Source organism: Malus sylvestris, chromosome 15 (genome assembly GCF_916048215.2).
Source record: "Malus sylvestris chromosome 15, drMalSylv7.2, whole genome shotgun sequence".
Taxonomy (NCBI): Eukaryota; Viridiplantae; Streptophyta; class Magnoliopsida; order Rosales; family Rosaceae; genus Malus; species Malus sylvestris.
The window spans coordinates 6,129,261-6,142,622 of record NC_062274.1 but is presented as its reverse complement, the minus strand read 5'-3'; the positions used below and the strand labels follow the sequence as shown (position 1 = coordinate 6,142,622).

The following is a 13,362-nucleotide window of genomic DNA, read 5'->3' as shown; positions in this document are numbered from 1 at the left end:
GAGGAGGTCCATTTTTGGGGGAGCGTTGGTGTGGTGAGTAGTTTGGTGGGCGTACAGAGCAAAATGCAGAGAGTTGCCGTAGGAGAGTGAAAAGTGGGAAGACAAAGAAGGGATAATGCTAGAAATTAAAAACTAAATTATTATTTTATAATAAAAAATAATAATATTTTAATAAAATTGATTAGACAATTTAGTAAAGATGTATTTGGCATATTACTGTGCCCATGCCTATCTGGCATTTTTTTAGTGATGTAATTGCTCTAAAAACGGAGAGTCAGAAATGGCTGCTTTCACTCTCACTCTCACTCTCACTCTCACTCGCTTATCTTCGTCTTCCTTCAATCGAATTAGTCAACGATTGAGCTCCAGAGTACAGACGAACAGCCACCGTCTCCACCAAATGGCTACTTCTTCCTCCCCCGAAGTCAAGCAATCGGAGAAAATCGTAGCTCCTTACGGGTCCTGGAAATCCCCAATCTCCGCCGATGTCGTCTCTGGCGCCTCCAAGAGACTCGGCGGCACGGCCGTCGATTCCCTCGGCCGCCTCATCTGGCTCGAGTCCCGCCCATCTGAATCAGGGTATCCATCTCTCTCTCTGTGTGTCTATATATATGTATATCTTGTATTTTTTCGATTCTTCGTGAATGTATGTATTTAATGAGGAATTATTTGGTGGATGTATAGACGGGCGGTTCTGGTGAGGGAACCGGAGAGGCCGGAGGACGAACCGGTTGATATTACGCCGAAGGACTATGCGGTTCGGACGGTGGCGCAGGAGTACGGCGGCGGTGCATTCAGCGTTTCAGGGGATACAATCGTTTTCTGTAATTACAAGGATCAGCGTCTTTACAAGCAGTCCCTAAGTTCGAAAGGTATGTGATGTTATCAATCTCGTAGCTTTTATATGCTTGTGACTCTAATTCTCGAGAAAAGTTGGTAATAATTGTTTAATTTGAAAAGATGATAACTTGTATTAATATTGGTGTTGTGGTCTTATGGGTGTTGTGTTCTTATGGGTGCCAATTAGATTCTGCTCCTACACCACTCACTCCGGATTATGGCGGGCCGGTAATTAGTTATGCTGATGGCGTGTTTGATGCACGTTTTAATCGTTTTGTCACTGTACGGGAAGGTATGTGAATGTAGTGCATTCTATTTGTATATACATTTTCTTTTCAGTTTTTAACTTATGAGGAATTGTGTATCAATTTTCTCATTTTTGTGTAGATCGTCGTGAAAGCAGCATTAATTCGATAACAACAATTGTAACAGTAGGGCTTGATGGAAAGGAAATTCAGGGTAAGGGTTTATCAAAAACCCATGTCTTGCTTCAGTTTACAGTGCCATAGTTTATGTTAACTGCGAAAAACATTGCGGTATATTTGACAATATTTGACTATTGTGGACACCATTTGACATACAGAACCAGAAGTACTAGTTGGTGGGACGGATTTCTATGCCTTCCCGCGTTTTGATCCGAAAGGTGAACGTCTGGCATGGATTGAATGGTGCCATCCTAATATGCCATGGGATAGGTCTCAACTTTGGGTTGGGTATATATCCGAGAAGGGGTAAGAAAATCTCTTTTCAGGATGCCATTGCCCTTCTTATCATTTCCTTTCCAAAAGTAATCTTTCCAAGATAAATTAGGTCAACGCTGAAGAAACTAATAACCATTGGAAGTTTGATATGTCAGTACACACTCCATGCATATTGAAGTCAGTTTTATTTATGCAGTACTACCATAATACATATAGTCAATATGGAATTATTACCAAACCAAGTGTTATATGCTTCTTTCTCGCAGAGAAGTCTATAAACGAATTTGTGTTGCTGGCTCTGATCCTTCCATTAAGGAGTCCCCAATTGAACCCAAGTGGTCCTCTAAAGGTACCTTTTTTTACTTGCTTGAGTAACAAATTTAAGTAGCTTTTACTAAACAAATGGTCAATCTTTGAATTATTAAACAGCAGAATTTTGGTATCCGCAGTCTTATCAAATTGTCATGCTAACAATAAGATATAATAGACTGAACTAGGTTGACTTCAGGATTCCGCTATGATCGCTATCAAGGAAACGCTAAATGTGCATCCTTTGCCAACAACAACAACAACAAAGCCTTTTCCCACTAAGTGGGGTCGGCTATATGAATCCTAGAACGTCATTGCGCTCGGTTTTGTGTCATATCCTCCGTTAGATCCAAGTACTCTAAGTCTTTTCTTAGAGTCTCTTCCAAAGATTTCCTAGGTCTTTCTCTACCCCTTCGGCCCTGAACCTCTGTCCCGTAGTCACATCTTCGAACCGGAGCGTCATTCGGCCTTCTTTGCACATGTCCAAATCACCGGAGCCGATTTTCTCTCATCTTTCCTACAATTTCGGCTACTCCTACTTTACCTCGGATATCCTCATTCTCAATCTTATCCTTTCTCGTGTGCCCACACATCCCACGAAGCATCCTCATCTCCGCTACACCCATTTTGTGTACGTGTTGATGCTTCACCGCCCAACATTCTGTGCCATACAACATCGCTGGCCTTATTGCCGTCCTATAAAATTTTCCCTTGAGCTTCAGTGGCCTACGACGGTCACACAACACGCCGGATGCATTCTTACACTTCATCCATCCAGCTCGTATTCTATGGTTGAGATCTCCATCTAATTCTCCGTTCTCTTGCAAGATAGATCCTAGGTAGCGAAAACGGTCGCTTTTTGTGATCTTCGCTAGATTGCTCCGGTCATTAGTGTGGATAAGTATATAAATGGATAGAGATAGGAAAGCAAACACAAGATGTACGTGGTTCACACAGATTGGCTACGTCCACGGAATAGAAAAGTTCTCATTAATTGTGAAGGGTTTACACAAGTACATAGGTTCAAGCTCTCCTTTAGTGAGTACAAGTGAATGATTTAGTACAAATGACATTAGGAAATATTGTGGGAGAATGATCTCGTAATCACGAAACTTCTAAGTATCGGAGTGTGGTGTCGTCTTGACTTGCCTTATCTGTCTCATAGGTAGATGTGGCATCTTCTCTGGAAGTACTCTTCCTCCATCCAGGGGTGGTATCTTTAACTGGTGGAGATGCACAAGGTAATGTATCAATTTCACTTGAAGCTTACTTGTAGTTTCAGGCTTGGTCAAGCGCGATACAAACCATGTAGTAGGAGTCCCCCAAGTCGCCGAGCTAGGGGGTCTGCTGAAAGAGGTGACAGACAAGGTAAGCAATCAAAGCTCCAACTGATTGTTCACCTTCTCCCCATCTTTCAGCAGCATGAAGGATAAAGAGAAGAAAAATGAGAAGAGATGATATGAGATACTTTTGCTTTTGAAGAAGTAACTTTCCACAGGCTTATTCTTGAACTGAGCTGGAGGGTTTTCTGGTTTCCTCCAGAGTATAAGGCCGACTGAAGAATTTGAGGGTCAAAACAAGTCCATCAAATCTAGAGTACGTTCCACCCTGCTGATATGGGATACTTTTGCTTTTGACAGAGTAATGGATGTATCGGCACGTGTGCTGTTACGCTTGTCTCCACATGCTTCCTTGTATCCTTCGCACTTGCCCTATCTGTTCCTCAAGCAGATGCGGAATCTTCCCTGGAAACATAAGATGTTGAAGATGAGTACTCGAGAGCAATGCCAGGTAAGTAATCAGGTAAGCGGTTCCAGGCAGTCAGTTCCTGGCTGGAAGCTTGATTCCAAGTGCTGACTGATTGCTCTCTTTCTCCTTGTCTTGCAGGTAAAAACAAGGCCAAAGGAAAAGACAGGGAAAAAGCATGATATGGGATACTCTTGCTTTTAACCCTGATGATATGAGATATTCTTGCTCTAGTATAGCTTGTTTGCAGAGGTATTATCGGGGGGAAAGAAAGCTGAATATTTCGAAAGGTTTCGTTGGGAGTGCCCTCTCATATATGATGAAGGGTTGAGCATTTTTGCAGGTCTGCCTGTTCGTTGGGGATGGAGGTCGACATATATAGGAGTCTCCCTAACAAGTAGTAATGCTATTCCTTTACCCTGCTTGGTCATATCACGGTAGTGGGAGCTGCCAGTTTCACATGTTTTAACTCTGTCAGAGCACTTTGAAAAAGTGGTCTGTGGTATCTGGCTCTCGAGATTCGGAGAACGATGCCTCTTCGATTTTTGAGAAAGCAATCATGCTGGGGGTCTGGCTCTCGAGATTCGGAGAGCAGTGTCTCTTCGATTTTTGAGGAAGTAATCATGTTGGGAGTCTGGCTCTCGAGATTCGAAGGGCGGTGCCTCTTCGATTTTGGAGCAAGCAATCTTGTTGGGAGTGTTGTCTCGAATGTGAGTAAAGGTTGGGCATGTTTGCTAGTCTACCTTGCCACGAAGCACAAAGGTTGACACACAGGGACTTTCCAATTATCCAGCAATGGTACTGTTCCTTTACCCTCTCTTCGATTTTGAGAAAGTAGTCATGTTGGGAGTCTGGCTCTCGAGATTCGGAGGACGGTGCCTCTTCGATTTTGGAGCAAGCAATCTTGTTGGGAGTGTTTTCTCGAATGTGAGTAAAGGTTGGGCATGTTTGCTAGTCTACCTTGCCACGAAGCACAGAGGTTGACACACAGGGACTTTCCAATTATCCAGCAGTGGTACTGTTCCTTTACCCTTGTGGGTAATAATATGGTAGCTAGACCTTCAAAATTTATGTGTCTAAACTTTGTTAGTGCTGTTTCTTTGCTATTCTTTTACCTTTCTTGGTCAGAGCGATTTAGTGGGAGCTGCAAGCTTCACGTGCTCAACTTTGGCAGAGAACTTTGGCAAAGTTATCTGTGGTACCCATGAGCTATTGTTGCGTGTGGGAAGTGGGTGATTGAACAGTAAGATTCATGTGCTTTCTACTTCACCAGAAGTCTTCGACAGAATGCCCATAATTTCTGCAAAGCTGAGTGTGCGTGTGACAGGTGCTGACAAGGCTAGAAAAGTAGGTGCCTCTTCGATTTCTGAGATCGAGCCTCGTGGTCTCTGAGCAGCCCAGCTTTTGAGAAAGCGAGCGCCTCTTCGATTGATTCGAAGAACGATGCCTCGTCGATTTTTGAGAAAGCAATCATGCTGGGGGTCTGGCTCTCGAAGATTCGGGGAGCAGTGTCTCTTCGATTTTTGAGAAAGTAATCATGTTGGGAGTCTGGCTCTCGAGATTCGGAGGGCGGTGCCTCTTCGATTTTGGAGCAAGCAATCTTGTTGGGAGTGTTTTCTCGAATGTGAGTAAAGGTTGGGCATGTTTGCTAGTCTACCTTGCCATGAAGCACAGAGGTTGACACACAGGGACTTTCCAATTATCCAGCAATGGTACTGTTCCTTTACCCTCTCTTCGATTTTTAAGAAAGTAGTCATGTTGGGAGTCTGGCTTTTGGAGCAAGCAATCTTATTGGGAGTGTTTTCTCGAATGTGAGTAAAGGTTGGGCATGTTTGCTAGTCTACCTTGCCACGAAGCACAGAGTTTGACACACAGGGACTTTCCAATTATCCAGCAGTGGTACTGTTCCTTTACCCTTGTGGGTAATAATATGGTAGCTAGACCTTCAAAATTTATAGGTCTAAACTTTGTTAGTGCTGTTTCTTTGCTATTCTTTTACCCTTCTTGGTCAGAGCGATGTAGTGGGACCTGCAAGCTTCACGTGCTCAACTTTGGCAGAGAACTTTGGCAAAGTTTTCTGTGGTACCCATGAGCTATTGTTGCGTGTGGGAAGTGGGTGATTGAACAGTAAGATTCATGTGTTTTCTACTTCCCCAGAAGTCTTCGACAGAATGCCCATAATTTCCGCAAAGCTGAGTGTGCGTGTGACAGGTGCTGACAAGGCTGGAAAAGTAGGTGCCTCTTCGATTTCTGAGATCGGCCCTCGTGGTCTCTGGGGAGCCCAGCTTTTGAGAAAGCGAGCGCCTCTTCGATTTCTGAGATTAGCCTTCGTGGTCTTTGAGCAGCCCAACTTTTGAGAAAGCAAACGCCTCTTCGATTTCCGAGATCAACCCTCGTGATCTCTAAGCAGCCCAGCTTTTGAGAAAGCAAACGCCTCTTCGATTTCTGAGCAGGCGCCTCTTCGATTTCTGAAGCTCCGTCGAGTGCAGATTTTTATAGGGGCTGGCATTACGTTCCAAAGCACACTTGAATCTCCACCAGTAGAAGCTTCATTCTTGCACTTCTAAGATCTTGATTTGTCCGACCTCTTCTCTCTTCAACACCTTTGAAAATGTCTGGCCCCTCCGACCGTCGTTTTGACTTGAACCTTGTTGAAGAGGCAGCCCCGCCTTCTCCAGACAACATATGGCGCCCATCCTTCGTCTCCCTTACTGGTCCTCTTACCGTTGGGGATTCCGTGATGAAGAATGATATGACCGCTGCGGTGGTGGCCAGGAACCTTCTCACTCCCAAAGATAACAGACTACTTTCCAAACGGTCTGATGAGTTAGCTGTTAAGGATTCGCTGGCTCTCAGTGTTCAGTGTGCAGGTTCTGTGTCTAATATGGCCCAACGCCTATTTGCTCGAACCCGCCAAGTTGAATCATTGGCGGCTGAAGTGATGAGTCTCAAACAGGAGATTAGAGGTCTCAAACAGGAGAATAAACAGTTGCACCGGCTCGCACATGACTATGCTACAAACATGAAGAGGAAGCTTGACCAGATGAAGGAAACTGATGGTCAGGTTTTACTTGATCATCAGAGATTTGTGGGTTTGTTCCAAAGGCATTTATTGCCTTCGTCATCTGGGGCTGTACCGCGTAATGAAGCTCCAAATGATCAACCTCTGATGCCTCCTCCTTCTAGGGTTCTGTCCAGTACTGAGGCTCCAAATGATCCCCCTCCGGTGCCTTCTCTTTCTGGGGCTCTACCGACTGCTGAGACTTCTCCTAAGCAACCTTTGTGAAGGCTCCCTCTTGTGTGTTTATTTTGACTCATGTATATGTACATATTTGTAGCTTATCGGGGATATCAATAAATAAGATTTCCTTCATTTCAACGTATTGTGTTAAATACACCAAAGCCTTCTTCGCTAAGTTCTTTGAATTTTCTTTTGTTGAAGCTTGTATGTTGAAGCTTTCTGAGTGGAGCATGTAGGTTGGGGTAGTGTTCCCTTAATTTTCCGAGTGAGGAAAACTTCTCGGTTGGAGACTTGGAAAATCCAAGTCACTGAGTGGGATCGGCTATATGAATCTTAGAACGCCATTGTGCTCGATCCTGTGTCATGTCCTTCGTTAGATCCAAGTACTCTAAGTCTTTTCTTAGAGTCTCTTCCAAAGTTTTCCTAGGTCTTCCTCTACCCCTTCGGCCCTGAACCTCTGTCCCATAGTCGCATCTTCTAATCGGAGCGTCAGTAGGCCTTCTTTGCACATGTCCAAACCACCGTAACCGATTTTCTCTCATCTTTCCTTCAATTTCGGCTACTCCTACTTTACCCCGGATATCCTCATTCCTAATCTTATCCTTTCTCGTGTGCCCACACATCCAACGAAGCATCCTCATCTCCGCTACACCCATTTTGTGTACGTGTTGATGTTTCACCGCCCAACATTCTGTAACATCAACACGTACACAAAATGGGTGTAGCGGAGATGAGGATGCTTCGTTGGATGTGTGGGCACACGAGAAAGGATAAGATTAGGAATGAGGATATCCGGGGTAAAGTAGGAGTAGCCGAAATTGAAGGAAAGATGAGAGAAAATCGGTTACGGTGGTTTGGACATGTGCAAAGAAGGCCTACTGACGCTCCGATTAGAAGATGCGACTATGGGACAGAGGTTCAGGGCCGAAGGGGTAGAGGAAGACCTAGGAAAACTTTGGAAGAGACTCTAAGAAAAGACTTAGAGTACTTGGATCTAACGAAGGACATGACACAGGATCGAGCACAATGGCGTTCTAAGATTCATATAGCCGATCCCACTCAGTGACTTGGATTTTCCAAGTCTCCAACCGAGAAGTTTTCCTCACTCGGAAAATTAAGGGAACACTACCCCAACCTACATGCTCCACTCAGAAAGCTTCAACATACAAGCTTCAACAAAAGAAAATTCAAAGAACTTAGCGAAGAAGGCTTTGGTGTATTTAACACAATACGTTGAAATGAAGGAAATCTTATTTATTGATATCCCCGATAAGCTACAAATATGTACATACATATACATGAGTCAAAATAAACACACAAGAGGGAGCCTTCACAAACAATATTGAATGATTATACAGTATCAACTAAGGATCAGATTTTCTTGGCTAGTTCTTGGCTTTTATATGCACAATGGAACACTTAAAGCCATCTACTCTCTTAGAATCTAGCTATTTCTTTTGCTCTTGTTTATTCTGCATAGTGATAATTATGTATTACACGTTCAAATATTTTTATTAATGTTGGCCAAAAACTGTTGAACTTTCAGATGCTGGATGCCATTGCATGTTTTAATTGGTTAGCTTGATGCCATTGCATGTTTTAATTGGTTATACTTGAATTACAGGGGAACTATTTTTTATTACTGACAGAAAAGGTGGGTACTGGAATCTTTATAAATGGGTGAGTTCTGTACTTCAGCATTTCTGTCTTGCTTATTTATTGCAAATGATAAGAACAGTAAACTCCATCTAACATGGTTAAGTTACATCTTGTTTAATTGGACGATGAATTTTTAATTTCTGTTTAATTGGATAACAGTATTTGGTGTCAAAGAAGAGTGCTCAATTTAATTTTTGCTGGACCTGCTGTCTAGTCAGACAACAATTGTTTGGCAGTTGGTATTGATTGGCTTCAATATGATATATTCACTTTTTCTGTATCCACAGGTTGAGTCTAGTAATGAGGTCGTATCAGTTTATTCCTTGGATGCCGAGTTTTCCAAGCCATTATGGGTTTTTGGCATGAATTCTTATGAATTTATCGAGAGCCATGAAAGTAAAAACATAATTGCTTGCAGCTACAGGTAAGAATTATTTTTGATTGTTTTGAGTCTATCTTATTTTGACTTGTAATTTGCAATGATTGCATCAATGCGGTTTAGTCTTGCTTAAGTAATGGATGCTTGCTTGCAGGCAGAAGGGGAGGTCATATCTTGGAATCCTGGATGATGCTCAGGGCTCACTGTCTCTACTTAATACTCCTTTTACAGATATTGATAATATTGTATGCCTAGAAACCTTGTTTTCCCTAAGTTTCAGTGCTGAAGTTGTTAAGTATTCGACCTGATTATAGTTTTTTCTTTGTTAAATTTTCATATTTATCTATGCAGACCTTGGGGATCAATTGCCTGTACATTGAAGGAGCATCAGAAGTTCAACCTTTGGCTGTTGCTAAGGTGTTTGCCATCTTTTATGTCCCGTCCTAAATTACCTTTTTCTCTTGTCAGGCAAAGGCCATTGTTTTGGAAATTGAACCACCTGTGTTTTTGTCTTCAAATAATTTCATTCTCCCTTGCAGGTGACTTTAGATGATCATAGAACGAAAGCAGTTGACTCCAAGATTATTTGGTCTTCCTCACCTGATTGCTTAAAATATCAGTCCTACTTCAGCCTACCCGAATTAATTGAGTTCCCAACAGAAGTTCCTGGTCAAACTGCCTTCGCATACTTTTACCCACCAACAAATCCCAATTACCAAGCTCCTCAGGGTGAAAAGCCTCCACTGTTATTGAAAAGCCACGGTATGTGTGGTTTAAAATTTTCATAGTTATATTTCCTAAGTTTCCTGCATTTGGGCTTTCTTCTGCAAATATAGCTATGTGCTCTCTGAAAGGGTGATTTATTGCTGAGGATATCATGTTATCAATAATTTTGCTACACTAATAAGTAGTAAATTTACAATTAAGCTTTTGTAAGGCCTTTTACTTAGGTGCCCTTTGTAGTCAAAATATATCCATTCTCTTGAATGTCTAGTTGAGCTTCTTGTCAATAGAATTTGTTACATCACTGTATTTCTTTGATTTACAACAGGAGGGCCCACAGCCGAATCACATGGAATCTTAAATTTGAGTATTCAGTATTGGACTAGTCGTGGTTGGGCATTTGTCGATGTTAACTATGGTGGAAGCACTGGTTTGTTCTTAACCTTATGTTTTTCTTATTTCACTTTGGGGGGAATTTTTGCAGTTCATCCTGAGTTTTTGTTATCTCTGATTACACTCAATCTTTCAAACTCTATTACTCTATTTTGTTTTCTTTCTATGTCACATATGTCATATGTGGCTATCAATGGTGTTAGTTTGGCCGTAAAATGAATTGAATTTTAAATTACATTCTACTATATCTAAGACATTGCATTTCAGGTTATGGCAGAGAATATCGGGAACGACTCTTGAACAAATGGGGAATTGTGGATGTAAATGATTGTTGCAGCTGTGCTAGATATCTGGTATCCATTTATCTCCCCTCTTGTAAATGGTGATGTTGATTTTGATGGATCACATATCAAGCTTGGTAATATATACTTTGTTATTTAGGTGGATTCCGGAAAGGTAGATGGGGAACGACTTTGTATTACTGGGGGATCTGCAGGTGGCTATACAACCCTAGCTGCTCTTGCTTTTAGAGATACCTTCAAGGCAGGATCTTCCTTGTATGGTGTGAGTACCTAACTTTATATTCGATTTATTATTAATTTCTCGCCTCTCTCAACTAATCTCTTGTTATCTATTAACTAGAGAACTGAGGGAGGGATTATATTATTGCATTATGTAAGCTTTGTTGTTTTAGATTATTTCAGATTTGGCTTTTGCTTGTTTTCTCTCTTTCTTTTCCGATTTTTTCTCTCTGCTTCCTCTGTTACTACCAAAATCTCTTTTTATACTGCACAGATTCTATAAGAACTAGTTAACTGAATATCTTCTTCTTTTGTATTGATCCCTGAACAGGTAGCCGACTTAAACATGTTGAGGGCAGAAACTCACAAATTTGAGTCTCATTATATTGATAATCTTGTTGGTAAGTCAGAAGATGACATTTGGTGCTTTACGCTGCTCTTCTTGTTTTTATTGATATTGTTTGAAAATGAGCCAATTTTAACCGGTTGCAGGTAGTGAAAAGGATTATCATGATAGGTCACCCATCAACTTTGCTGATAAGTTTTCTTGCCCGATAATCTTATTCCAAGGGTTGGAAGACAAGGTAAGCAGATGTTGCCTTTTTTTTTTTTTTTTACCAGTCACGATATAATAAAGCAAGAATTTGTTGATGAGAAAGGAACCGAGGAATTTATCGATAACATGTGGTATGTTTGGGTTTTAGTTATTATCTTAAAGTTTAGTTTTATGAACTACGATTTATTTTGTAGGTTGTAGCCCCAGATCAAGCTCGTAAAATTTATCAGGCTTTGAAGGAAAAGGGTCTGCCTGTTGCTCATGTGGAGTATGAAGGAGAACAACATGGCTTCCGCAAGGTATTTTCTATTCCGTTTTCTATTGTATGTTGTATTAACAAATTCAAATGATTCGAAAGAGTAAATTGATCTTGTACCACTTGTACGCAGGCTGAGAACATTAAGTTCACGCTTGAACAGCAAATGGTTTTCTTTGCTCGTTTAGTTGGAAACTTCAAGGTTGCGGATGAGATTAATCCTATTAAAATTGACAACTTCGACTAGAATTCAACCCGAAAGTGGCGCCTCAAGGTGGAATTTTTTGAGTCTTGTGTTTTCATGCGAAGGAATTGGTTTACAGGTTTGCTTTTTCTGAAGAGACTTCTGTGCCATCTGAGGAGTGGAAAACAATTATCTAGTTTTACTAAGAACGTGGATAAATAACAACTTTGAGACGGAGCTTGAAATACTGACGCAAATGGGAATGGCTACATCTTCTTTGGTTTTCTTAAACCCTATGTGAACTTTGTGTTGATATACTCATGTATCCTCGGTTGTATATCTTTGTGTGTTTATTTTTCTCTCGATAGACGTATCTTGAAAGGACACACTTATGTTCTTCGATATTTTATACATAGAAGTTTTTATTCGCTAAATTTTTGATCCGGGATCCAATGATTTGAGTTATTGTGCATATAAGATCGTATGAGCATAAATAAAACTCTTGATGTACAAAGACCATAAAATGATTTTTTACTTGGGCCAAGTTTCCTGGACATGGGACAAAGTGTCTGTTGGTTAAAATGCGACCGGTTCCTTGCATCAAGTTCATATTCTACCGTAAATTAGGACATGTCAATAGTGTTTTGGTTCAATAACGCAATGCTATGTTACGTTGCAACATCAATTAGACTCGTTTACTATACTTCAAGTACAAAACCAAAAAAAGATGGAACAACGTAGCGGTGATAGAGGTGGCGACTGTCAGAAAAGGAGTGAGCTGGTACGAGTCAAATGGCCTTCTTCCTCAGTCCTCTTCCTCATCTGCAAGCGTTCATCTCTGCATGTCGGTTTCACTTGAATTCTCAACTTCAACGTATCAGTCGTAAACCACTCAGGAGTCCTAACCCAACTAAAACGCATAGCTTCAAGACTATGACCACTTATTCCTTCGAATCTATGAAAATGGAGAAAATCAGAGCTCCTTATGGGTCCTGGAAACCCCCCATCACCGCCGAGTTGTCTCCGGCGCCTCCAAGCTACTCGGTAGCACTGCTGTTGATTCTTTCGGCCACCTCTTCTGGCTCGAGTCACGCCCCCATGCTCTGTATCTATATCTATCCAACCATCTATCGTTTCATCCTCCCCCTTGCTAAACGGTAGTGGTGAATTTGGTACAACACCCATCAAGCCAAGGTAATATATATTGTGCCATTTTCTATTCCTCGTCATATGCTTTTTGAAGGAAGTTGAGGTTCCACCACACAACGGGGTGACGTGGAGCCCGTATGGCAGTTTGGCTTTACACGTGAGACAACTTGCTCTGATACCAAGAAGGAAGTTGAGGCTCCACCATAAAACCAATTGGTAATATGAGGAGTAGCCCAACCTCTTATAAGCCAATGCAAAGTCTCTACTTCCATCAATATGAGACTCATTCTCAACACTTTTCGTCCTACTTTCACCATGTAATTACTGGGGATGAAAATTTTGACAGAGATGAGATAAAATAATAAAAATTGAGTTTGGAAAATACAATTTTATTTTGCAGTCTGTACCCCCAGCACAAGCTCGTAACATTTACCATGCTTTGCTCTTGTGGAGTATGAAGGAGAACAACACGGTTTCCGTAAGGTAATTTCTATGTTCTGTACTCACAAAATTTATATGATATATATGTAATGCTATTGATCTGATATTATATGCAGGCTGAGGCTGAGAGCACTAAGTTCACGCTGGAACAACAAATGATCGTCTTTTCACGTTTAGTCGGACGCTTCAAGGTTGCAGAAGAGATTACCCCAACCAGAATTGATAACTTGGATTAAGCATTTATTAAAAGAGGTGCCTATGGGC

General features: G+C 41.5%; 1 protein-coding gene across 1 annotated transcript; it reads left to right on the top strand.

The window, feature by feature from the left end:
• Positions 1 to 257: 257 nt before the first annotated feature.
• Positions 258 to 11,942, top strand: LOC126603532 (uncharacterized). Its single transcript, XM_050270413.1, has 18 exons — positions 258 to 579; positions 685 to 872; positions 1,028 to 1,132; positions 1,228 to 1,299; positions 1,424 to 1,571; positions 1,808 to 1,890; positions 8,462 to 8,517; positions 8,784 to 8,920; positions 9,030 to 9,120; positions 9,227 to 9,292; positions 9,415 to 9,637; positions 9,927 to 10,028; positions 10,259 to 10,344; positions 10,433 to 10,555; positions 10,844 to 10,913; positions 11,005 to 11,096; positions 11,263 to 11,367; positions 11,458 to 11,942. Exons 1-18 carry the CDS (start codon positions 281 to 283, stop codon positions 11,569 to 11,571), a joined length of 2,160 nt encoding a protein of 719 aa, XP_050126370.1. The 5' UTR covers positions 258 to 280; the 3' UTR covers positions 11,572 to 11,942.
• The last annotated feature ends 1,420 nt before the right edge of the window (positions 11,943 to 13,362 follow it).

Excerpts from the sequence above, each read along its gene's own strand:
- LOC126603532 (XM_050270413.1), top strand. The coding sequence starts at position 281 with ATGGCTGCTTTCACTCTCACTCTCACTCTCACTCTCACTCGCTTATCT. Across the intron at positions 873-1,027 it reads GCAGTCCCTAAGTTCGAAAG|ATTCTGCTCCTACACCACTC; the intron begins GTATGTGATGTT and ends GGTGCCAATTAG. Across the intron at positions 10,914-11,004 it reads TTATATTGATAATCTTGTTG|GTAGTGAAAAGGATTATCAT; the intron begins GTAAGTCAGAAG and ends AACCGGTTGCAG.